General features: G+C 47.2%; 1 protein-coding gene across 1 annotated transcript; it reads left to right on the forward strand.

Moving 5' to 3' along the window:
- The first annotated feature begins 14,383 nt into the window (after positions 1–14,383).
- On the forward strand, positions 14,384–19,614 carry LOC131479054 (uncharacterized). The gene is given in 3 exon segments (XM_058659676.1): positions 14,384–16,002; positions 16,004–16,403; positions 16,405–19,614. Coding segments are annotated over 3 exon segments (5,229 nt in total).
- Positions 19,615–23,214: the final 3,600 nt, after the last annotated feature.

Consider the following 23,214-nt stretch of genomic DNA (forward strand, 5'->3'; position numbering starts at 1 on the left):
TGATCCTTCTTCAATAGGCCCTTCACCAACATGCAGTGTTTGCTTGATTCAATTAGCTCTCACACCAATATTTGCGTCTAGAGCCTTTGCATTGAGGGCTATGTGAAAACGGCTGTGGTGCTGAAGTTGCCTGAGAATGTGGAGTTGGAGGCATGTGAAACCCGCATGGGGAGCATTCGTTTGTGTGGGATGCTCTACCAGGTTCATTCCTAGATAATGCACTCAAAGGGCACTAAGCATAGAGTGTGAAAACTGAGTTTCCTTGAGAGCTGCTTGGAAGCCTGATGGTGTGTGAAGTTAGTGAGCCAAATGGAGTTGTTCTCCCACAAGAACCACTCGGCTGATCCTTCTTCAGTATGCCCTTCACCAACATGCAGTGTTTCCTTGATTGAATTAGCTCTCACACCAATATTTGCGTCTAGAGCCTTTGCATTGAGGGCTATCTGAAACTGGCTGTGGCGCTGAAGTTGCCTGAGAATGTGGAGTTGGTGGCATGTGAAACCCGCATGTGGAGCATTCGTTTGTGTGGGATGCTCTACCAGGTTCATTCCTAGATAATGCACTCAAAGGGCACTAAGCATAGAGTGTGAAAACTGAGTTTCCTTGAGAGCTGCTTGGAAGCCTGATGGTGTGTGAAGTTAGTGAGCCAAATGGAGTTGTTCTCCCACAAGAGCCACTCGGCTGATCCTTCTTCAATATGCCCTTCACCAACATGCAGTGTTTCCTTGATTGAATTAGCTCTCACACCAATATTTGCGTCTAGAGCCTTTGCATTGAGGGCTATCTGAAAATGGCTGTGGCGCTGAAGTTGCCCTAGAATGTGGAGTTGGTAGCATGTGAAACCCGCATGTGGAGCATTCGTTTGTGTGTAATGCTCACCAAGCTTCATTTCAGTCCTAGGCACTAAAAGGCAACTAAGCATAGAGTGTGAAAACTGAGTTTCCTTGAGAGCTGCTTGGAAGCCTGATGGTGTGTGAAGTTAGTGAGCCAAATGGAGTTGTTCTCCCACAAAAACCACTCGATTGATTCTTCTTCAATATGCCCTTCACCAACATGCAGTGTTTCCTTGATTGAATTAGCTCTCACACCAATATTTGTGTCTAGAGCCTTTGCATTGAGGGCTAGCTGAAAACGGCTGTGGCGCTGAAGTTGCCTGAGAATGTGGAGTTGGTGGCATGTGAAACCCGCATGTGGAGCATTCGTTTGTGTGGGATGCTCTACCAGGTTCATTCCTAGATAATGCACTCAAAGGGCACTAAGCATAGAGTGTGAAAACTGAGTTTCCTTGAGAGCTGCTTGGAAGCCTGATGGTGTGTGAAGTTAGTGAGCCAAATGGAGTTGTTCTCCCACAAGAACCACTCGGCTGATCCTTCTTCAATATGCCTTTCACCAACATGCAGTGTTTCCTTGATTGAATTAGCTCTCACACCAATATTTGCATCTAGAGCCTTTGCATTGAGGGCTATCTGAAAACGGCTGTGGCGCTGAAGTTGCCTGAGAATGTGGAGTTGGTGGCATGTGAAACCCGCATGTGGAGCATTCGTTTGTGTGGGATGCTCACCAAGCTTCATTTCAGTCCTAGGCACTCAAAGGGCACTAAGCATAGAGTGTGGAAACTGAGTTTCCTTGAGAGCTGCTTGGAAGCCTGATGGTGTGTGAAGTTAGTGAGCCAAATGGAGTTGTTCTGCCACAAGAACCACTCGGCTGATCCTTCTTCAATATGCCCTTCACCAACATGCAGTGTTTCCTTGATTGAATTAGCTCTCACACCAATATTTGCGTCTAGAGCCTTTGCATTGAGGGCTATCTGAAAACGGCTGTGGCGCTGAAGTTGCCTGTGAATGTGGAGTTGGTGGCATGTGAAACCCGCATGGGGAGCATTCGTTTGTGTGGGATGCTCACCAAGCTTCATTTCAGTCCTAGGCACTAAAAGGCAACTAAGCATAGAGTGTGAAAACTGAGTTTCCTTGAGAGCGGCTTGAAAGCCTGATGGTGTGTGAAGTTAGTGAGCCAAATGGAGTTGTTCTCCCACAAGAACCACTCGATTGATTCTTCTTCAATATGCCCTTCACCAACATGCAGTGTTTCCTTGATTGAATTAGCTCTCACACCAATATTTGCGTCTAGAGCCTTTGCATTGAGGGCTAGCTGAAAACGGCTGTGGCGCTGAAGTTGCCTGAGAATGTGGAGTTGGTGGCATGTGAAACCCGCATGGGGAGCATTCGTTTGTGTGGGATGCTCTACCAGGTTCATTCCTAGATAATGCACTCAAAGGGCACTAAGCATAGAGTGTGAAAACTGAGTTTCCTTGAGAGCTGCTTGGAAGCCTGATGGTGTGTGAAGTTAGTGAGCCAAATGGAGTTGTTCTCCCACAAGAACCACTCGGCTGATCCTTCTTCAATATGCCCTTCACCAACATGCAGTGTTTCCTTGATTGAATTAGCTCTCACACCAATATTTGCGTCTAGAGCCTTTGCATTGAGGGCTAGCTGAAAACGGCTGTGGCGCTGAAGTTGCCTGAGAATGTGGAGTTGGTGGCATGTGAAACCCGCATGTGGAGCATTCGTTTGTGTGGGATGCTCACTAAGCTTCATTTCAGTCCTAGGCACTCAAAGGGCACTAAGCATAGAGTGTGGAAACTGAGTTTCCTTGAGAGCTGCTTGGAAGCCTGATGGTGTGTGAAGTTAGTGAGCCAAATGGAGTTGTTCTCCCACAAGAACCACTCGGCTGATCCTTCTTCAATAGGCCCTTCACCAACATGCAGTGTTTCCTTGATTGAATTAGCTCTCACACCAATATTTGCGTCTAGAGCCTTTGCATTGAGGGCTATGTGAAAACGGCTGTGGCGCTGAAGTTGCCTGTGAATGTGGAGTTGGTGGCATGTGAAACCCGCATGTGGAGCATTCGTTTGTGTGGGATGCTCTACCAGGTTCATTCCTAGATAATGAACTCAAAGGGCAGTAAGCATAGAGTGTGAAAACTGAGTTTCCTTGAGAGCTGCTTGGAAGCCTGATGGTGTGTGAAGTTAGTGAGCCAAATGGAGTTGTTCTCCCACAAGAGCCACTCGGCTGATCCTTCTTCAATAGGCCCTTCACCAACATGCAGTGTTTCCTTGATTGAATTAGCTCTCACACCAATATTTGCGTCTAGAGCCTTTGCATTGAGGGCTATCTGAAAATGGCTGTGGCGCTGAAGTTGCCTGAGAATGTGGAGTTGGTGGCATGTGAAACCCGCATGGGGAGCATTCGTTTGTGTGGGATGCTCTACCAGGTTCATTCCTAGATAATGCACTCAAAGGGCACTAAGCATAGAGTGTGAAAACTGAGTTTCCTTGAGAGCTGCTTGGAAGCCTGATGGTGTGTGAAGTTAGTGAGCCAAATGGAGTTGTTCTCCCACAAGAACCACTCGGCTGATCCTTCTTCAATATGCCCTTCACCAACATGCAGTGTTTCCTTGATTGAATTAGCTCTCACACCAATATTTGCGTCTAGAGCCTTTGCATTGAGGGCTATGTGAAAACGGCTGTGGCGCTGAAGTTGCCTGTGAATGTGGAGTTGGTGGCATGTGAAACCCGCATGTGGAGCATTCGTTTGTGTGGGATGCTCACCAAGCTTCATTTCAGTCCTAGGCACTAAAAGGCAACTAAGCATAGAGTGTGAAAACTGAGTTTCCTTGAGAGCGGCTTGAAAGCCTGATGGTGTGTGAAGTTAGTGAGCCAAATGGAGTTGTTCTCCCACAAGAGCCACTCGATTGATTCTTCTTCAATATGCCCTTCACCAACATGCAGTGTTTCCTTGATTGAATTAGCTCTCACACCAATATTTGCGTCTAGAGCCTTTGCATTGAGGGCTAGCTGAAAACGGCTGTGGCGCTGAAGTTGCCTGAGAATGTGGAGTTGGTGGCATGTGAAACCCGCATGGGGAGCATTCGTTTGTGTGGGATGCTCTACCAGGTTCATTCCTAGATAATGCACTCAAAGGGCACTAAGCATAGAGTGTGAAAACTGAGTTTCCTTGAGAGCTGCTTGGAAGCCTGATGGTGTGTGAAGTTAGTGAGCCAAATGGAGTTGTTCTCCCACAAGAACCACTCGGCTGATCCTTCTTCAATAGGCCCTTCACCAACATGCAGTGTTTCCTTGATTGAATTAGCTCTCACACCAATATTTGCGTCTAGAGCCTTTGCATTGAGGGCTATCTGAAAACGGCTGTGGCGCTGAAGTTGCCTGTGAATGTGGAGTTGGTGGCATGTGAAACCCGCATGGGGAGCATTCGTTTGTGTGGGATGCTCTACCAGGTTCATTCCTAGATAATGAACTCAAAGGGCACTAAGCATAGAGTGTGAAAACTGAGTTTCCTTGAGAGCTGCTTGGAAGCCTGATGGTGTGTGAAGTTAGTGAGCCAAATGGAGTTGTTCTCCCACAAGAACCACTCGGCTGATCCTTCTTCAATATGCCCTTCACCAACATGCAGTGTTTCCTTGATTGAATTAGCTCTCACACCAATATTTGCGTCTAGAGCCTTTGCATTGAGGGCTATCTGAAAATGGCTGTGGCGCTGAAGTTGCCTGAGAATGTGGAGTTGGTGGCATGTGAAACCCGCATGTGGAGCATTCGTTTGTGTGGGATGCTCTACCAGGTTCATTCCTAGATAATGCACTCAAAGGGCACTAATCATAGAGTGTGAAAACTGAGTTTCCTTGAGAGCTGCTTGGAAGCCTGATGGTGTGTGAAGTTAGTGAGCCAAATGGAGTTGTTCTCCCACAAGAACCACTCGGCTGATCCTTCTTCAATAGGCCCTTCACCAACATGCAGTGTTTCCTTGATTGAATTAGCTCTCACACCAATATTTGCGTCTAGAGCCTTTGCATTGAGGGCTATCTGAAAACGGCTGTGGCGCTGAAGTTGCCTGTGAATGTGGAGTTGGTGGCATGTGAAACCCGCATGTGGAGCATTCGTTTGTGTGGGATGCTCTACCAGGTTCATTCCTAGATAATGCACTCAAAGGGCACTAAGCATAGAGTGTGAAAACTGAGTTTCCTTGAGAGCTGCTTGGAAGCCTGATGGTGTGTGAAGTTAGTGAGCCAAATGGAGTTGTTCTCCCACAAGAACCACTCGGCTGATCCTTCTTCAATATGCCTTTCACCAACATGCAGTGTTTCCTTGATTGAATTAGCTCTCACACCAATATTTGCATCTAGAGCCTTTGCATTGAGGGCTATCTGAAAACGGCTGTGGCGCTGAAGTTGCCTGTGAATGTGGAGTTGGTGGCATGTGAAACCCGCATGTGGAGCATTCGTTTGTGTGGGATGCTCACCAAGCTTCATTTCAGTCCTAGGCACTCAAAGGGCACTAAGCATAGAGTGTGGAAACTGAGTTTCCTTGAGAGCTGCTTGGAAGCCTGATGGTGTGTGAAGTTAGTGAGCCAAATGGAGTTGTTCTGCCACAAGAACCACTCGGCTGATCCTTCTTCAATATGCCCTTCACCAACATGCAGTGTTTCCTTGATTGAATTAGCTCTCACACCAATATTTGCGTCTAGAGCCTTTGCATTGAGGGCTATCTGAAAACGGCTGTGGCGCTGAAGTTGCCTGTGAATGTGGAGTTGGTGGCATGTGAAACCCGCATGGGGAGCATTCGTTTGTGTGGGATGCTCACCAAGCTTCATTTCAGTCCTAGGCACTAAAAGGCAACTAAGCATAGAGTGTGAAAACTGAGTTTCCTTGAGAGCGGCTTGAAAGCCTGATGGTTTGTGAAGTTAGTGAGCCAAATGGAGTTGTTCTCCCACAAGAACCACTCGATTGATTCTTCTTCAATATGCCCTTCACCAACATGCAGTGTTTCCTTGATTGAATTAGCTCTCACACCAATATTTGCGTCTAGAGCCTTTGCATTGAGGGCTAGCTGAAAACGGCTGTGGCGCTGAAGTTGCCTGAGAATGTGTAGTTGGTGGCATGTGAAACCCGCATGTGGAGCATTCGTTTGTGTGGGATGCTCTACCAGGTTCATTCCTAGATAATGCACTCAAAGGGCACTAAGCATAGAGTGTGAAAACTGAGTTTCCTTGAGAGCTGCTTGGAAGCCTGATGGTGTGTGAAGTTAGTGAGCCAAATGGAGTTGTTCTCCCACAAGAACCACTCGGCTGATCCTTCTTCAATATGCCCTTCACCAACATGCAGTGTTTCCTTGATTGAATTAGCTCTCACACCAATATTTGCGTCTAGAGCCTTTGCATTGAGGGCTAGCTGAAAACGGCTGTGGCGCTGAAGTTGACTGAGAATGTGGAGTTGGTGGCATGTGAAACCCGCATGTGGAGCATTCGTTTGTGTGGGATGCTCACTAAGCTTCATTTCAGTCCTAGGCACTCAAAGGGCACTAAGCATAGAGTGTGGAAACTGAGTTTCCTTGAGAGCTGCTTGGAAGCCTGATGGTGTGTGAAGTTAGTGAGCCAAATGGAGTTGTTCTCCCACAAGAACCACTCGGCTGATCCTTCTTCAATAGGCCCTTCACCAACATGCAGTGTTTCCTTGATTGAATTAGCTCTCACACCAATATTTGCGTCTAGAGCCTTTGCATTGAGGGCTATGTGAAAACGGCTGTGGCGCTGAAGTTGCCTGTGAATGTGGAGTTGGTGGCATGTGAAACCCGCATGTGGAGCATTCGTTTGTGTGGGATGCTCTACCAGGTTCATTCCTAGATAATGAACTCAAAGGGCACTAAACATAGAGTGTGGAAACCGAGTTTCCTTGAGAGCTGCTTGGAAGCCTGATGGTGTGTGAAGTTAGTGAGCCAAATGGAGTTGTTCTCCCACAAGAACCACTCGGCTGATCCTTCTTCAATATGTCCTTCACCAACATGCAGTGTTTCCTTGATTGAATTAGCTCTCACACCAATATTTGCGTCTAGAGCCTTTGCATTGAGGGCTATCTGCAAATGGCTGTGGCGCTGAAGTTGCCTGAGAATGTGGAGTTGGTGGCATGTGAAACCCGCATGGGGAGCATTCGTTTGTGTGGGATGCTCTACCAAGTTCATTCCTAGATAATGCACTCAAAGGGCACTAAGCATAGAGTGTGAAAACTGAGTTTCCTTGAGAGCTGCTTGGAAGCCTGATGGTGTGTGAAGTTAGTGAGCCAAATGGAGTTGTTCTCCCACAAGAACCACTCGGCTGATCCTTCTTCAATATGCCCTTCACCAACATGCAGTGTTTCCTTGATTGAATTAGCTCTCACACCAATATTTGCGTCTAGAGCCTTTGCATTGAGGGCTATGTGAAAACGGCTGTGGCGCTGAAGTTGCCTGTGAATGTGGAGTTGGTGGCATGTGAAACCCGCATGTGGAGCATTCGTTTGTGTGGGATGCTCACCAAGCTTCATTTCAGTCCTAGGCACTAAAAGGCAACTAAGCATAGAGTGTGAAAACTGAGTTTCCTTGAGAGCTGCTTGAAAGCCTGATGGTGTGTGAAGTTAGTGAGCCAAATGGAGTTGTTCTCCCACAAGAGCCACTCGATTGATTCTTCTTCAATATGCCCTTCACCAACATGCAGTGTTTCCTTGATTGAATTAGCTCTCACACCAATATTTGCGTCTAGAGCCTTTGCATTGAGGGCTAGCTGAAAACGGCTGTGGCGCTGAAGTTGCCTGAGAATGTGGAGTTGGTGGCATGTGAAACCCGCATGGGGAGCATTCGTTTGTGTGGGATGCTCTACCAGGTTCATTCCTAGATAATGCACTCAAAGGGCACTAAGCATAGAGTGTGAAAACTGAGTTTCCTTGAGAGCTGCTTGGAAGCCTGATGGTGTGTGAAGTTAGTGAGCCAAATGGAGTTGTTCTCCCACAAGAACCACTCGGCTGATCCTTCTTCAATAGGCCCTTCACCAACATGCAGTGTTTCCTTGATTGAATTAGCTCTCACACCAATATTTGCGTCTAGAGCCTTTGCATTGAGGGCTAGCTGAAAACGGCTGTGGCGCTGAAGTTGCCTGAGAATGTGGAGTTGGTGGCATGTGAAACCCGCATGTGGAGCATTCGTTTGTGTGGGATGCTCACTAAGCTTCATTTCAGTCTTAGGCACTCAAAGGGCACTAAGCATAGAGTGTGGAAACTGAGTTTCCTTGAGAGCTGCTTGGAAGCCTGATGGTGTGTGAAGTTAGTGAGCCAAATGGAGTTGTTCTCCCACAAGAACCACTCGGCTGATCCTTCTTCAATAGGCCCTTCACCAACATGCAGTGTTTCCTTGATTGAATTAGCTCTCACACCAATATTTGCGTCTAGAGCCTTTGCATTGAGGGCTATCTGAAAACGGCTGTGGCGCTGAAGTTGCCTGTGAATGTGGAGTTGGTGGCATGCGAAACCCGCATGGGGAGCATTCGTTGGTGTGGGATGCTCTACCAGGTTCATTCCTAGATAATGAACTCAAAGGGCACTAAGCATAGAGTGTGAAAACTGAGTTTCCTTGAGAGCTGCTTGGAAGCCTGATGGTGTGTGAAGTTAGTGAGCCAAATGGAGTTGTTCTCCCACAAGAACCACTCGGCTGATCCTTCTTCAATATGCCCTTCACCAACATGCAGTGTTTCCTTGATTGAATTAGCTCTCACACCAATATTTGCGTCTAGAGCCTTTGCATTGAGGGCTATCTGAAAATGGCTGTGGCGCTGAAGTTGCCTGAGAATGTGGAGTTGGTGGCATGTGAAACCCGCATGTGGAGCATTCGTTTGTGTGGGATGCTCTACCAGGTTCATTCCTAGATAATGCACTCAAAGGGCACTAATCATAGAGTGTGAAAACTGAGTTTCCTTGAGAGCTGCTTGGAAGCCTGATGGTGTGTGAAGTTAGTGAGCCAAATGGAGTTGTTCTCCCACAAGAACCACTCGGCTGATCCTTCTTCAATAGGCCCTTCACCAACATGCAGTGTTTCCTTGATTGAATTAGCTCTCACACCAATATTTGCGTCTAGAGCCTTTGCATTGAGGGCTATGTGAAAACGGCTGTGGCGCTGAAGTTGCCTGTGAATGTGGAGTTGGTGGCATGTGAAACCCGCATGTGGAGCATTCGTTTGTGTGGGATGCTCACCAAGCTTCATTTCAGTCCTAGGCACTAAAAGGCAACTAAGCATAGAGTGTGGAAACTGAGTTTCCTTGAGAGCTGCTTGGAAGCCTGATGGTGTGTGAAGTTAGTGAGCCAAATGGAGTTGTTCTCCCACAAGAACCACTCGGCTGATCCTTCTTCAATAGGCCCTTCACCAACATGCAGTGTTTCCTTGATTGAATTAGCTCTCACACCAATATTTGCGTCTAGAGCCTTTGCATTGAGGGCTATGTGAAAACGGCTGTGGCGCTGAAGTTGCCTGTGAATGTGGAGTTGGTGGCATGTGAAACCCGCATGTGGAGCATTCGTTTGTGTGGGATGCTCACCAAGCTTCATTTCAGTCCTAGGCACTAAAAGGCAACTAAGCATAGAGTGTGAAAACTGAGTTTCCTTGAGAGCGGCTTGAAAGCCTGATGGTGTGTGAAGTTAGTGAGCCAAATGGAGTTGTTCTCCCACAAGAGCCACTCGGCTGATCCTTCTTCAATATGCCCTTCACCAACATGCAGTGTTTCCTTGATTGAATTAGCTCTCACACCAATATTTGCGTCTAGAGCCTTTGCATTGAGGGCTAGCTGAAAACGGCTGTGGCGCTGAAGTTGCCTGAGAATGTGGAGTTGGTGGCATGTGAAACCCGCATGTGGAGCATTCGTTTCTGTGGGATGCTCACTAAGCTTCATTTCAGTCTTAGGCACTCAAAGGGCACTAAGCATAGAGTGTGGAAACTGAGTTTCCTTGAGAGCTGCTTGGAACCCTGATGGTGTGTGAAGTTAGTGAGCCAAATGGAGTTGTTCTCCCACAAGAACCACTCGGCTGATCCTTCTTCAATAGGCCCTTCACCAACATGCAGTGTTTCCTTGATTGAATTAGCTCTCACACCAATATTTGCGTCTAGAGCCTTTGCATTGAGGGCTATCTGAAACTGGCTGTGGCGCTGAAGTTGCCTGTGAATGTGGAGTTGGTGGCATGTGAAACCCGCATGGGGAGCATTCGTTTGTGTGGGATGCTCTACCAGGTTCATTCCTAGATAATGAACTCAAAGGGCACTAAGCATAGAGTGTGAAAACTGAGTTTCCTTGAGAGCTGCTTGGAAGCCTGATAGTGTGTGAAGTTAGTGAGCCAAATGGAGTTGTTCTCCCACAAGAACCACTCGGCTGATCCTTCTTCAATATGCCCTTCACCAACATGCAGTGTTTCCTTGATTGAATTAGCTCTCACACCAATATTTGCGTCTAGAGCCTTTGCATTGAGGGCTATCTGAAAATGGCTGTGGCGCTGAAGTTGCCTGAGAATGTGGAGTTGGTGGCATGTGAAACCCGCATGTGGAGCATTCGTTTCTGTGGGATGCTCTACCAGGTTCATTCCTAGATAATGCACTCAAAGGGCACTAATCATAGAGTGTGAAAACTGAGTTTCCTTGAGAGCTGCTTGGAAGCCTGATGGTGTGTGAAGTTAGTGAGCCAAATGGAGTTGTTCTCCCACAAGAACCACTCGGCTGATCCTTCTTCAATAGGCCCTTCACCAACATGCAGTGTTTCCTTGATTGAATTAGCTCTCACACCAATATTTGCGTCTAGAGCCTTTGCATTGAGGGCTATGTGAAAACGGCTGTGGCGCTGAAGTTGCCTGTGAATGTGGAGTTGCTGGCATGTGAAACCCGCATGTGGAGCATTCGTTTGTGTGGGATGCTCACCAAGCTTCATTTCAGTCCTAGGCACTAAAAGGCAACTAAGCATAGAGTGTGGAAACTGAGTTTCCTTGAGAGCTGCTTGGAAGCCTGATGGTGTGTGAAGTTAGTGAGCCAAATGGAGTTGTTCTCCCACAAGAACCACTCGGCTGATCCTTCTTCAATAGGCCCTTCACCAACATGCAGTGTTTCCTTGATTGAATTAGCTCTCACACCAATATTTGCGTCTAGAGCCTTTGCATTGAGGGCTAGCTGAAAACGGCTGTGGCGCTGAAGTTGCCTGTGAATGTGGAGTTGGTGGCATGTGAAACCCGCATGGGGAGCATTCGTTTGTGTGGGATGCTCTACCAGGTTCATTCCTAGATAATGAACTCAAAGGGCACTAAGCATAGAGTGTGAAAACTGAGTTTCCTTGAGAGCTGCTTGGAAGCCTGATGGTGTGTGAAGTTAGTGAGCCAAATGGAGTTGTTCTCCCACAAGAACCACTCGGCTGATCCTTCTTCAATATGCCCTTCACCAACATGCAGTGTTTCCTTGATTGAATTAGCTCTCACACCAATATTTGCGTCTAGAGCCTTTGCATTGAGGGTTATGTGAAAATGGCTGTGGCGCTGAAGTTGCCTGAGAATGTGGAGTTGGTGGCATGTGAAACCCGCATGTGGAGCATTCATTTGTGTGGGATGCTCTACCCGGTTCATTCCTAGATAATGCACTCAAAGGGCACTAAGCATAGAGTGTGAAAACTGAGTTTCCTTGAGAGCTGCTTGGAAGCCTGATGGTGTGTGAAGTTAGTGAGCCAAATGGAGTTGTTCTCCCACAAGAACTACTCGGCTGATCCTTCTTCAATAGGCCCTTCACCAACATGCAGTGTTTCCTTGATTGAATTAGCTCTCACACCAATATTTGCGTCTAGAGCCTTTGCATTGAGGGCTATGTGAAAACGGCTGTGGCGCTGAAGTTGCCTGTGAATGTGGAGTTGGTGGCATGTGAAACCCGCATGTGGAGCATTCGTTTGTGTGGGATGCTCACCAAGCTTCATTTCAGTCCTAGGCACTAAAAGGCAACTAAGCATAGAGTGTGAAAACTGAGTTTCCTTGAGAGCGGCTTGAAAGCCTGATGGTGTGTGAAGTTAGTGAGCCAAATGGAGTTGTTCTCCCACAAGAGCCACTCGATTGATTCTTCTTCAATATGCCCTTCACCAACATGCAGTGTTTCCTTGATTGAATTAGCTCTCACACCAATATTTGCGTCTAGAGCCTTTGCATTGAGGGCTAGCTGAAAACGGCTGTGGCGCAGAAGTTGCCTGAGAATGTGGAGTTGGTGGCATGTGAAACCCGCATGTGGAGCATTCGTTTGTGTGTAATGCTCACCAAGCTTCATTTCAGTCCTAGGCACTCAAAGGGCACTAAGCATAGAGTGTGGAAACTGAGTTTCCTTGAGAGCTGCTTGGAAGCCTGATGGTGTGTGAAGTTAGTGAGCCAAATGGAGTTGTTCTCCCACAAGAACCACTCGGCTGATCCTTCTTCAATAGGCCCTTCACCAACATGCAGTGTTTCCTTGATTGAATTAGCTCTCACACCAATATTTGCGTCTAGAGCCTTTGCATTGAGGGCTATGTGAAAACGGCTGTGGCGCTGAAGTTGCCTGTGAATGTGGAGTTGGTGGCATGTGAAACCCGCATGTGGAGCATTCGTTGGTGTGGGATGATCACCAAGCTTCATTTCAGTCCTAGGCACTGAAAGGGCACTAAGCATAGAGTGTGAAAACTGAGTTTCCTTGAGAGCTGCTTGGAAGCCTGATGGTGTGTGAAGTTAGTGAGCCAAATGGAGTTGTTCTCCCACAAGAACCACTCGGCTGATCCTTCTTCAATATGCCCTTCACCAACATGCAGTGTTTCCTTGATTGAATTAGCTCTCACACCAATATTTGCGTCTAGAGCCTTTGCATTGAGGGCTATCTGAAAACGGCTGTTGCGCTGAAGTTGCCTGTGAATGTGGAGTTGGTGGCATGTGAAACCCGCATGGGGAGCATTCGTTTGTGTGGGATGCCCTACCAGGTTCATTCCTTGATAATGCACTCAAAGGGCACTAAGCATAGAGTGTGAAAACTGAGTTTCCTTGAGAGCTGCTTGGAAGCCTGATGGTGTGTGAAGTTAGTGAGCCAAATGGAGTTGTTCTCCCACAAGAACCACTCGGCTGATCCTTCTTCAATATGCCCTTCACCAACATGCAGTGTTTCCTTGATTGAATTAGCTCTCACACCAATATTTGCGTCTAGAGCCTTTGCATTGAGGGCTATGTGAAAACGGCTGTGGCGCTGAAGTTGCCTGTGAATGTGGAGTTGGTGGCATGTGAAACCCGCATGTGGAGCATTCGTTTGTGTGGGATGCTCTCAAAGCTTCATTTCAGTCCTAGGCACTCAAAGGGCACTAAGCATAGAGTGTGAAAACTGAGTTTCCTTGAGAGCTGCTTGGAAGCCTGATGGTGTGTGAAGTTAGTGAGCCAAATGGAGTTGTTCTCCCATAAGAGACACTCGGCTGATCCTTCTTCAATATGCCCTTCACCAACATGCAGTGTTTCCTTGATTGAATTAGCTCTCACACTGAAAGACCCTCACCAAAAAGCATGAGCTTTAGCAGCAGCAACGCCATTTTGCAAGGCTTAAAACTAAGAATGACAGGATCTCTGGAAAGGAAGCGGACAAGGACAGGGCAAGCTTGCCTCATATCCGTGGCCAAACATCTGGCCCCCAAATAAGGCAGAAATATTAGGAAAGAGAGCTAACTCAGCGCCAACTCAGCTGTTATCAGGGATAGGGAACCAACTCAAGGCTAAACTAGTCATTATTAAAAATCCCCGGTACTAAAATAAAATTGCCATCATCATGACCCTGGCCTTATAGGAGTCCACCAATCAGAGTCCTGTAACTATGCTTCTTGCTTCTGTGATTGCGCTTCTGCTCCTGAACCCCATAAAAACCCCCAGACCCCAACCTAGGGCGCGCAAGTCTTCCAAGAGACTTTGTTGCCCCAGGTACCTGTGTATCTGAATAAACCTCTTGCTGTTTGCATCCGCACAAGTGGTCTCGTTGTTCCTTGGGAGGGGCCTCTCCAAAGGAGGGACACCCATATCGGGGGTCTTTCATTTGGGGGCTCGTCCGGGATCAGAGACCCCTGCCCAAGGACCACCGACCCACCTCCGGGAGGTAAGCTGGCCAGCGCTTGAAATTTGTTCATGTCCTTGTCTTTGTGTTTGTGTTGAAATTTCGCGCTTGCGTTTGTACGACCCGGCCGTGTCGCTTTGTACTTGGCGGACCCGTGGAGGAGCCGACGGGCTCGGACTCCCGACCGCAACCCTGGAAGACGTTCCGGGGACATTTGGAGTCAGGTTTCTGGCTCATTTGAATTTTGTGAACCTGACCCGAATAGGACTCTTTGGGGCTCCCCCACTGTCTGAAGGGTACACGGTTCGTTTGGGAGACGAGAGATCCGGACTCTCATCACGATCTCCATTTGAGTTTCTGCTTTCGGTTTGGCACCGAAGCCGCGCTGCGAAGTTGTTTTGTTTCAGTGCCGGCCTATTGTTTGTGGTTTTTGTGTTCAGTGTTTCGTCTGTCGAGATAATGGGACAATCTATTACCACCCCACTTAGTCTTACTTTACAGCATTGGCGAGATGTCCAGGACATGGCTAACAATCAGTCAGTAGATGTCCGCAAGAAAAAATGGATTACCCTTTGCTCCTCAGAGTGGCCAACCTTCAACGTTGGCTGGCCAAGAGATGGAACCTTTAATCCTAACATTATTTCACAGGTCAAACACAAAGTGATGAATCCTGGTCCCCATGGTCATCCAGACCAAGTGGCCTATATAATTACCTGGGAGGCCCTCATTCATGCTCCACCTCTGTGGGTCAGGCCTTTTATTACTCTTAAACCACCCTCTACCCCCATCCCCTCTGCTCCTCCTCCCCTTCCAACCCTTGGGCGCCCCTCTCAGTCTTCACTCTACCCAACCCTTGTCAAACCCACACAGATTCAAAATGCAAAGGAAAAATCACCCAAAGTTAAGGTCTTACCCCCAGGAGAAGATCTAGTAATGGACCTGCTGGCTGAGGAACCCCCACCATATCGAGATCAACAAGCGGCAGAAGCTGAACCGGAAGAGACCCCAGCCGCCGCTCCTGCACCTTCCCCGATGGCAGGGCGGCTACGAGGGCGTCGGGAACAACCTCCTGACTCCACTTCCCGTGCCCTCCCTCTGCGGGCCGGTCCCAATGATCGGCTCCAGTACTGGCCGTTTTCTGCCTCTGATTTATACAATTGGAAACATAACAATCCCCCCTTTAGCAAGGATCCCTCCATGCTAACCTCTTTGATTGAGTCTATTTTAGTGACACACCAACCCACTTGGGATGATTGTCAACAGTTACTACAGACATTATTGACGACCGAGGAAAAACAACGGGTTTTCCTGGAGGCCAGGAAAAATGTTCTAGGAGACAATGGCCGCCCCACCCAATTACCCAATGAGATTGATGCAGCCTTTCCTTTGGAGCGGCCCAATTGGGATTTTACTACGGATGAAGGTAGGAACCACCTGCGTCTCTATCGCCAGTTGCTCATAGCGGGTCTCCATGGGGCGGCACGGCGCCCCACCAATCTGGCTCAGATCAAGCAGGTAGTACAGGGGTCCGAGGAAACTCCCTCGGCATTTCTTGAGCGGCTAAAAGAGGCCTACCGTATATACACCCCATATAACCCAGAAGATCCAGGGCAAGCCACCAATGTGGCCATGTCCTTCATCTGGCAATCAGCTCCAGACATTAGAGAGAAACTTGAGAGACTTGATAATCTCAGAGAAAGCTCTATTCAGGATTTACTTAAAGAGGCAGAACGTATCTTTAATAAGCGTGAAACTCAGAAAGAAAGAGATGAGAGACTTAAAAAGGAAGCAGAAGAACGTGATGAAAGGTTGAGACGTGAAGCTGAAGAGAGAGAGAATGTCAGAGATCGCAAAAGAAACAAGGAAATAAGTAGGCTATTAGCCACCATAGTGACAGGACAAACTCAGGAGAGACGAGGAGGGGATCGGAGGAGCCCCCAAGTAGATAAAGATCAATGTGCCTATTGCAAGGAAAGAGGACATTGGGCCAGAGATTGCCCTAAGAACCTAAAGAGATTTAAAAGACCAGGGCACCCGGCTTCCATACTGACTCTAGAAGATTAGAGAGGTCAGGGCCAGGAGCCCCCCCCCTGAGCCCAGGATAACTCTTAACGTTGGGGGGCAACCTGTCACCTTCCTGGTGGATACCGGGGCACAGCACTCGGTGTTGACCCATGCGCCGGGACCTTTGAGCGACAGATCGGCTTGGGTCCAAGGAGCGACCGGAGGAAAAAGATACCATTGGACGACTGACCGAAGAGTGCAGCTGGCGACTGGTAAAGTGACTCATTCTTTTCTACATGTTCCTGATTGCCCCTATCCATTATTGGGACAGGATTTGCTTACCAAATTAAGGGCGCATATACATTTTGAGAGTAATAGGATTCGAATAACTGATCCAAAGGGAGCGCCTCTCCAGGTCCTCACCCTCCAATTAGAAGACGAATACAGGTTATATGAGATTCTGGGGCCAAATAATACAGAGATAAAAAAATTTAAACTTAGATTCTTGGATAAAGAGATTTCCTATGGTTTGGGCGGAAACCGGAGGGATAGGCCTTGCACTCCGGCAGCCGCCTCTGATCATTGAACTGAAAGCCACTGCGACTCCAGTCTCTATAAAGCAGTACCCAATGTCCCAAGAGGCTTATCAGGGTATCAGACCACATATCAAGAGACTTCTGGATCAAGGCATTTTAGTTCCTTGCCGATCACCTTGGAATACCCCGCTTCTTCCAGTAAAGAAGCCGGGAACAGAGGACTATAGACCTGTGCAAGATTTAAGGGAAGTTAATAAGAGAGTGGAAGATATTCATCCCACTGTGCCTAATCCCTATAACTTACTTAGCACACTTCCGCCTACACATATTTGGTATACAGTTTTAGATTTGAAGGATGCCTTCTTTTGTCTCAGACTTAGTCCCCAAAGCCAATCTTTGTTTGCTTTTGAATGGAAGGACCCGGACTTGGGACTCTCAGGTCAACTGACCTGGACCAGGTTACCTCAAGGCTTCAAAAATAGTCCCACATTGTTTGATGAGGCTCTCCATCGGGACCTCGCAGATTTCAGAGTCCAGAATCCGACTCTAATACTTTTACAGTATGTGGATGACCTCCTATTGGCAGCAACCACCGAAACAGATTGTCGACAGGGCACTGAGTCCCTGTTACAAACTTTGGGACAATTAGGCTACAGAGCCTCTGCAAAGAAAGCACAGCTCTGCCAAACCCAGGTCACATATCTAGGATATCAGTTAAAAGATGGACAGAGGTGGCTGACTGCCGCCCGCAAGCAGGCGGTGACCAACATTCCCGCCCCAAGGAATTCTCGTCAACTACGAGAATTCCTGGGGACCGCGGGTTTCTGCCGCCTATGGATTCCTGGGTTTGCTGAAATGGCAGCCCCTCTTTACCCCCTTACAAAGCAGGGAGCAACGTTTAACTGGGGGTCTGAGCAGCAACAGGCCTTTGATGATATCAAGCAGGCTCTTCTGACTTCTCCCGCTTTGGGCCTTCCCGATGTCACGAAGCCCTTTGAATTGTTTGTGGATGAAAAGCAGGGCTACGCAAAGGGAGTCCTGACCCAAAGATTGGGGCCCTGGAGGCGACCTGTAGCCTACCTCTCTAAGAAACTGGATACTGTTGCCTCTGGCTGGCCACCTTGTTTGCGGATGGTGGCAGCTATAGCCGTTTTAACTAAGGATGCTGGCAAATTAACTTTGGGACAATCATTGACTATCTTGGCGCCTCATGCAGTTGAGGCCCTAATCAAACAACCACCAGACCGCTGGCTCTCCAATACCCGTATGACCCATTATCAAGCTATGCTCCTAGACACGGACCGGATACACTTTGGACCGGTTGTTGCCTTAAACCCAGCAACTCTGCTTCCCCAACCGGAGGATATAGAACAGCATGACTGCCTACAGATCCTCGCAGAAGTACACGGGACACGACCAGACCTAACGGATCAGCCCCTCCAGGACGCGGACTTCACCTGGTATACGGACGGGAGCAGCTTCATAGATAATGGAGAACGAAAAGCCGGAGCAGCAGTAACCACAGAGACCGAGGTAGTCTGGGCTAAGGCCCTTCCATCCGGGACTTCAGCCCAGAAGGCTGAACTCATCGCCTTGACCCAGGCGCTCCAAATGGCAAAAGGTAAGAGGCTTAACGTTTATACTGATAGCCGTTATGCTTTCGCCACGGCACATATTCATGGAGAAATATACCGAAGGCGAGGGTTACTGACTTCAGAGGGCAAAGACATTAAAAATAAGTCTGAGATCTTGGCTTTACTTAAGGCCCTGTTTTTGCCTCGAAAATTGAGTATCATCCATTGCTTAGGACACCAAAAAGGACAGAGCCCAGAAGCTCGGGGCAATCGACTGGCAGACACTGCTGCCCGGGAAGTGGCTCTAGAGAACAAAGCTCCGCCTCGAGCTCTTTCTCTAACTACCCAGGAAGTGCGGTCCACCCTGGATACCTCTTTTGAATATGGCTTTGGAGATATAAGAATCTTACAAGAATTAGGGGCACAACATGATGCTGAAAAAGGACATTGGGTATTTCATGGTAAACCTGTAATGCCCCAAAAGCAAACTCGTGAATTAATTACCTGCTTACATAAATTAACCCATCTCAGCAGTAGAAAAATGAAAATCCTTCTGGATAGAGAAGAGAGTCCTTATTTCCTACTAGGGAAAAATAAAATCTTACAAACTGTAGTGGATGAATGTACGGCGTGTGCACAAGTTAATGCGGGAAAAACCAAAGTAGGACAAGGAACTCGAGTGCGAGGACACCGCCCTGGGACTCACTGGGAAATTGATTTCACCGAGGTAAAGCCTGGACAATATGGTTATAAATATCTTCTAGTATTTGTAGATAATTTTTCAGGATGGGTAGAGGCTTTCCCCACTAAACACGAGACTGCAAACGTTGTAACCAAGAAACTGTTAGAAGAAATCTTCCCAAGGTATGGTATGCCTCAGGTATTAGGAACAGATAATGGGCCTGCTTTTGTTTCTCAGATAAGTCAATCAGTGTCCAAGTTACTGGGGATTGATTGGAAATTACATTGTGCTTACCGACCCCAGAGTTCAGGACAGGTAGAACGAATGAATAGGACCATCAAGGAGACTTTGACCAAATTCACGCTTGCAACTGGCTCTAGAGACTGGGTGCTCCTCCTTCCGGTAGCCCTTTACCGAATTAGAAATACTCCAGGACTACATGGTCTCACTCCTTTTGAAATCTTGTACGGCGCACCTCCGTCCCCCGTTAGTCTTTCTAGTTCAAATTTAATCCCTTATTTTGCCAATAATCCTTCTTTAAAAGCTCATTTACAGGCCTTACAACTTGTACAGCGGGAAATCTGGAAACCACTTGCAGCTGCCTACAAGGACCAGACGGATCAACCAGTAGTACCCCACCCTTTCCAGATAGGAGACTCTGTGTGGGTCCGCAGACACCAGACTAAGAACCTGGAACCTCGGTGGAAGGGTCCTTACACCGTCCTTTTGACCACACCAACAGCACTCAAAGTAGACGGCATCTCATCTTGGATCCACGCCTCCCACGTCAAGGCTGTCCACTCTTCAGAAGAAGAAAGCAACGCCACGACAACATGGAAAGTCCAACGCACTCAAAATCCTCTAAAGATAAGATTAACCCGTGGGGCTCCCTGATTATTATAGGAGTGATGTTAAATTCTAGCTTAGTTCACAGCAGTCCCCATATCTCCCGATCAATGGCTTGGGAAGTTCTCTCTCAAACTGGAGATGTTGTGTGGTCAACCTCCCAAATAGCCCCCCCTGGGACCTGGTGGCCTGATTTAACCCCTGATGTGTGTGATTTAGTTGCCGGTCTTAATAATTAGGACATCCCCTCAATAGATCCTGCAAAAGAAAGACCTAAATGTGTCCCTAAGACCAAGTATGGCTTATGTCCATGCCATCGGGCACCTTATAAGATACCAGGATGCTCCCATCCCCGCTTTCGAGTAGAGCTGCAAAAACTTCCATTTTATGTATGTCCAGGAACTGGAAGAGATAAAACGCAGATACACACTTGTGGGGGGCTAGATGCCTATTTTTGTGCTGCATGGGGTTGTGAGACATCTGGGACAGTCTATTGGAAACCCAACAAAAAGGATTAGATACAAGTCAGCCGGAGTAAGCATACTCCGACCAGCTCAGGACCCGGTACTTGTTTCTTTAACCCTGGAAAAAAATGGTGGAAAGGTGGAGATTGTGAAGATTTCTCTTGTAATCCACTTAACATTTCCTTTACCCCTGAAGGAAGAAAAATAAGTGATCTGCCAGAATAGATTAAGGGAAGGACATGGGGTCTGAGATTTTATATGTCAGGAACAGATCAAGGATTCATTTTCACTCTCAGATTACGTCTGGACCAGGGCCCCTCAAAACCTATTGGTCCCAACCCTGTCCTTCCTAGACAGAGAAAACCCTCTTTATTGGCACCCCAAGTCCCACAAGTTCGTAATATGTTCCAAAATGTTACCACATTATCTCCGCAGATCAGTAACCGCGTTGTGACAACCACAACAGGGGACAGATTATTCGATTTATTGCAAGGAGCCTATTCAACCCTTAATCTCACAGACCCAGATCGGACTCAAGACTGTTGGCTATGTTTGATCTCTAGACCTCCCTATTATGAAGGAACCGCCATTATAGGAAATTATACTAATCACACCTCTACACCCATCAATTGTACTACTGTTCCCCAACATAAATTAACTCTGTCTGAAGTATCCGGACAAGGTCTTTGTATAGGAACTATTCCCACGACACATCAGGCATTATGCAGTCAAATCAAAACATTAACTAAAGGAAATTATAATTTAATGGCTCCCAATGGAACCTATTGGGCATGCAATACTGGATTGACTCCATGCATCTCTTCTGTGATACTTAATTTGACTTCTGATTATTGTGTTTTAATAGAATTATGGCCTAAGATTATTTATCATGGTTCCGAATATATTTTTGACCATTTTGAGAATAGATTTCGAACCAAGAGAGAACCAGTGTCCCTCACTCTGGCTTTGTTACTCGGAGGCATAACTGTAGGAGGGATTGCGACAGGAATAGGGACAGGAACCACCGCTCTCATACAAACTGGTCAATTTAAACAGCTCCAAAATGCTATGCACAATGATATAAAAACATTAGAAGAATCAGTTAGTGCCCTTGAAAAGTCTTTAACCTCTCTCTCAGAAGTAGTACTGCAAAATAGAAGAGGATTAGATATTCTATTCTTACAACAGGGAGGACTATGTGTGGCACTCCAAGAAGAATACTGCTTTTATGCAGATCATACGGGATTAGTGCGAGATAACATGGCTAAACTCAGAGAAAGGCTCAAACAAAGACAACACCTACTAGAGTCAGAACGGGGTTGGTTCGAGAATTGGTTCAACCGGTCACCTTGGTTCACTACCCTAGTAACCTCAATAATGGGACCCCTAATTATTTTTCTCCTAATTTTGTTTTTTGGACCCTGTATTTACAAGAAATTAGTTGCATTTGTTAATAACAGATTCGCACTTATTCAGACTTTAGTAGTAACCTTACATTCTGCACCATACCAGATCGCTCGATCCCGGTACCGTACAATCCAACAAGATGATCCAGATATCCTAGAAATAGAAACCACTACCATCTAGCCGAATGAAAGATTTCATTCGGAGTTAGAAGAAAAAGGGGGGAATGAAAGACCCTCACCAAAAAGCATGAGCTTTAGCAGCAGCAACGCCATTTTGCAAGGCTTAAAACTAAGAATGACAGGATCTCTGGAAAGGAAGCGGACAAGGACAGGGCAAGCTTGCCTCATATCCGTGGCCAAACATCTGGCCCCCAAATAAGGCAGAAATATTAGGAAAGAGAGCTAACTCAGCGCCAACTCAGCTGTTATCAGGGATAGGGAACCAACTCAAGGCTAAACTAGTCATTATTAAAAATCCCCGGTACTAAAATAAAATTGCCATCATCATGACCCTGGCCTTATAGGAGTCCACCAATCAGAGTCCTGTAACTATGCTTCTTGCTTCTGTGATTGCGCTTCTGCTCCTGAACCCCATAAAAACCCCCAGACCCCAACCTAGGGCGCGCAAGTCTTCCAAGAGACTTTGTTGCCCCAGGTACCTGTGTATCTGAATAAACCTCTTGCTGTTTGCATCCGCACAAGTGGTCTCGTTGTTCCTTGGGAGGGGCCTCTCCAAAGGAGGGACACCCATATCGGGGGTCTTTCAACACCAATATTTGCGTCTAGAGCCTTTGCATTGAGGGCTATCTGAAAACGGCTGTGGTGCTGAAGTTGACTGTGAATGTGGAGTTGGTGGCATGTGAAACCAGCATGTGGAGCATTCGTTTGTGTGGGATGCTCTATCAGGTTCATTCCTAGATAATGCACTCAAAGGGCACTAAGCATAGAGTGTGAAAACTGAGTTTCCTTGAGAGCTGCTTGGAAGCCTGATGGTGTGTGAAGTTAGTGAGCCAAATGGAGTTGTTCTCCCACAAGAACCACTCGGCTGATCCTTCTTCAATATGCCCTTCACCAACATGCAGTGTTTCCTTGTTTGAATTAGCTCTCACACCAATATTTGCGTCTAGAGCCTTTGCATTGAGGGCTAGCTGAAAACGGCTGTGGCGCTGAAGTTGCCTGAGAATGTGGAGTTGGTGGCATGTGAAACCCGCATGTGGAGCATTCGTTTGTGTGGGATGCTCTCCAAGCTTCATTTCAGTCCTAGGCACTCAAAGGGCACTAAGCATAGAGTGTGAAAACTGAGTTTCCTTGAGAGCTGCTTGGAAGCCTGATGGTGTGTGAAGTTAGTGAGCCAAATGGAGTTGTTCTCCCACAAGAACCACTCGGCTGATCCTTCTTCAATATGCCCTTCACCAACATGCAGTGTTTCCTTGATTGAATTAGCTCTCACAGCAATATTTGCGTCTAGAACCTTTGCATTGAGGGCTATCTGAAAACGGCTGTGGTGCTGACATTGCCTGAGAATGTGGAGTTGGTGGCATGTGAAACCCGCATGTGGATCATTCGTTTGTGTGGGATGCTCTCCAAGCTTCATTTCAGTCCTAGGCACTCAAAGGGCACTAAGCATAGAGTGTGAAAACTGAGTTTCCTTGAGAGCTCCATGGAAGCCTGATGGTGTGTGAAGTTAGTGAGCCAAATGGAGTTGTTCTCCCACAAGAACCACTCGCCTGATCCTTCTTCAATATGCCCTTCACCAACATGCAATGTTTCCTTGATTG

This window comes from Ochotona princeps, unplaced genomic scaffold (assembly GCF_030435755.1).
Source record: "Ochotona princeps isolate mOchPri1 unplaced genomic scaffold, mOchPri1.hap1 HAP1_SCAFFOLD_697, whole genome shotgun sequence".
Lineage (NCBI taxonomy): Eukaryota > Metazoa > Chordata > Mammalia > Lagomorpha > Ochotonidae > Ochotona > Ochotona princeps.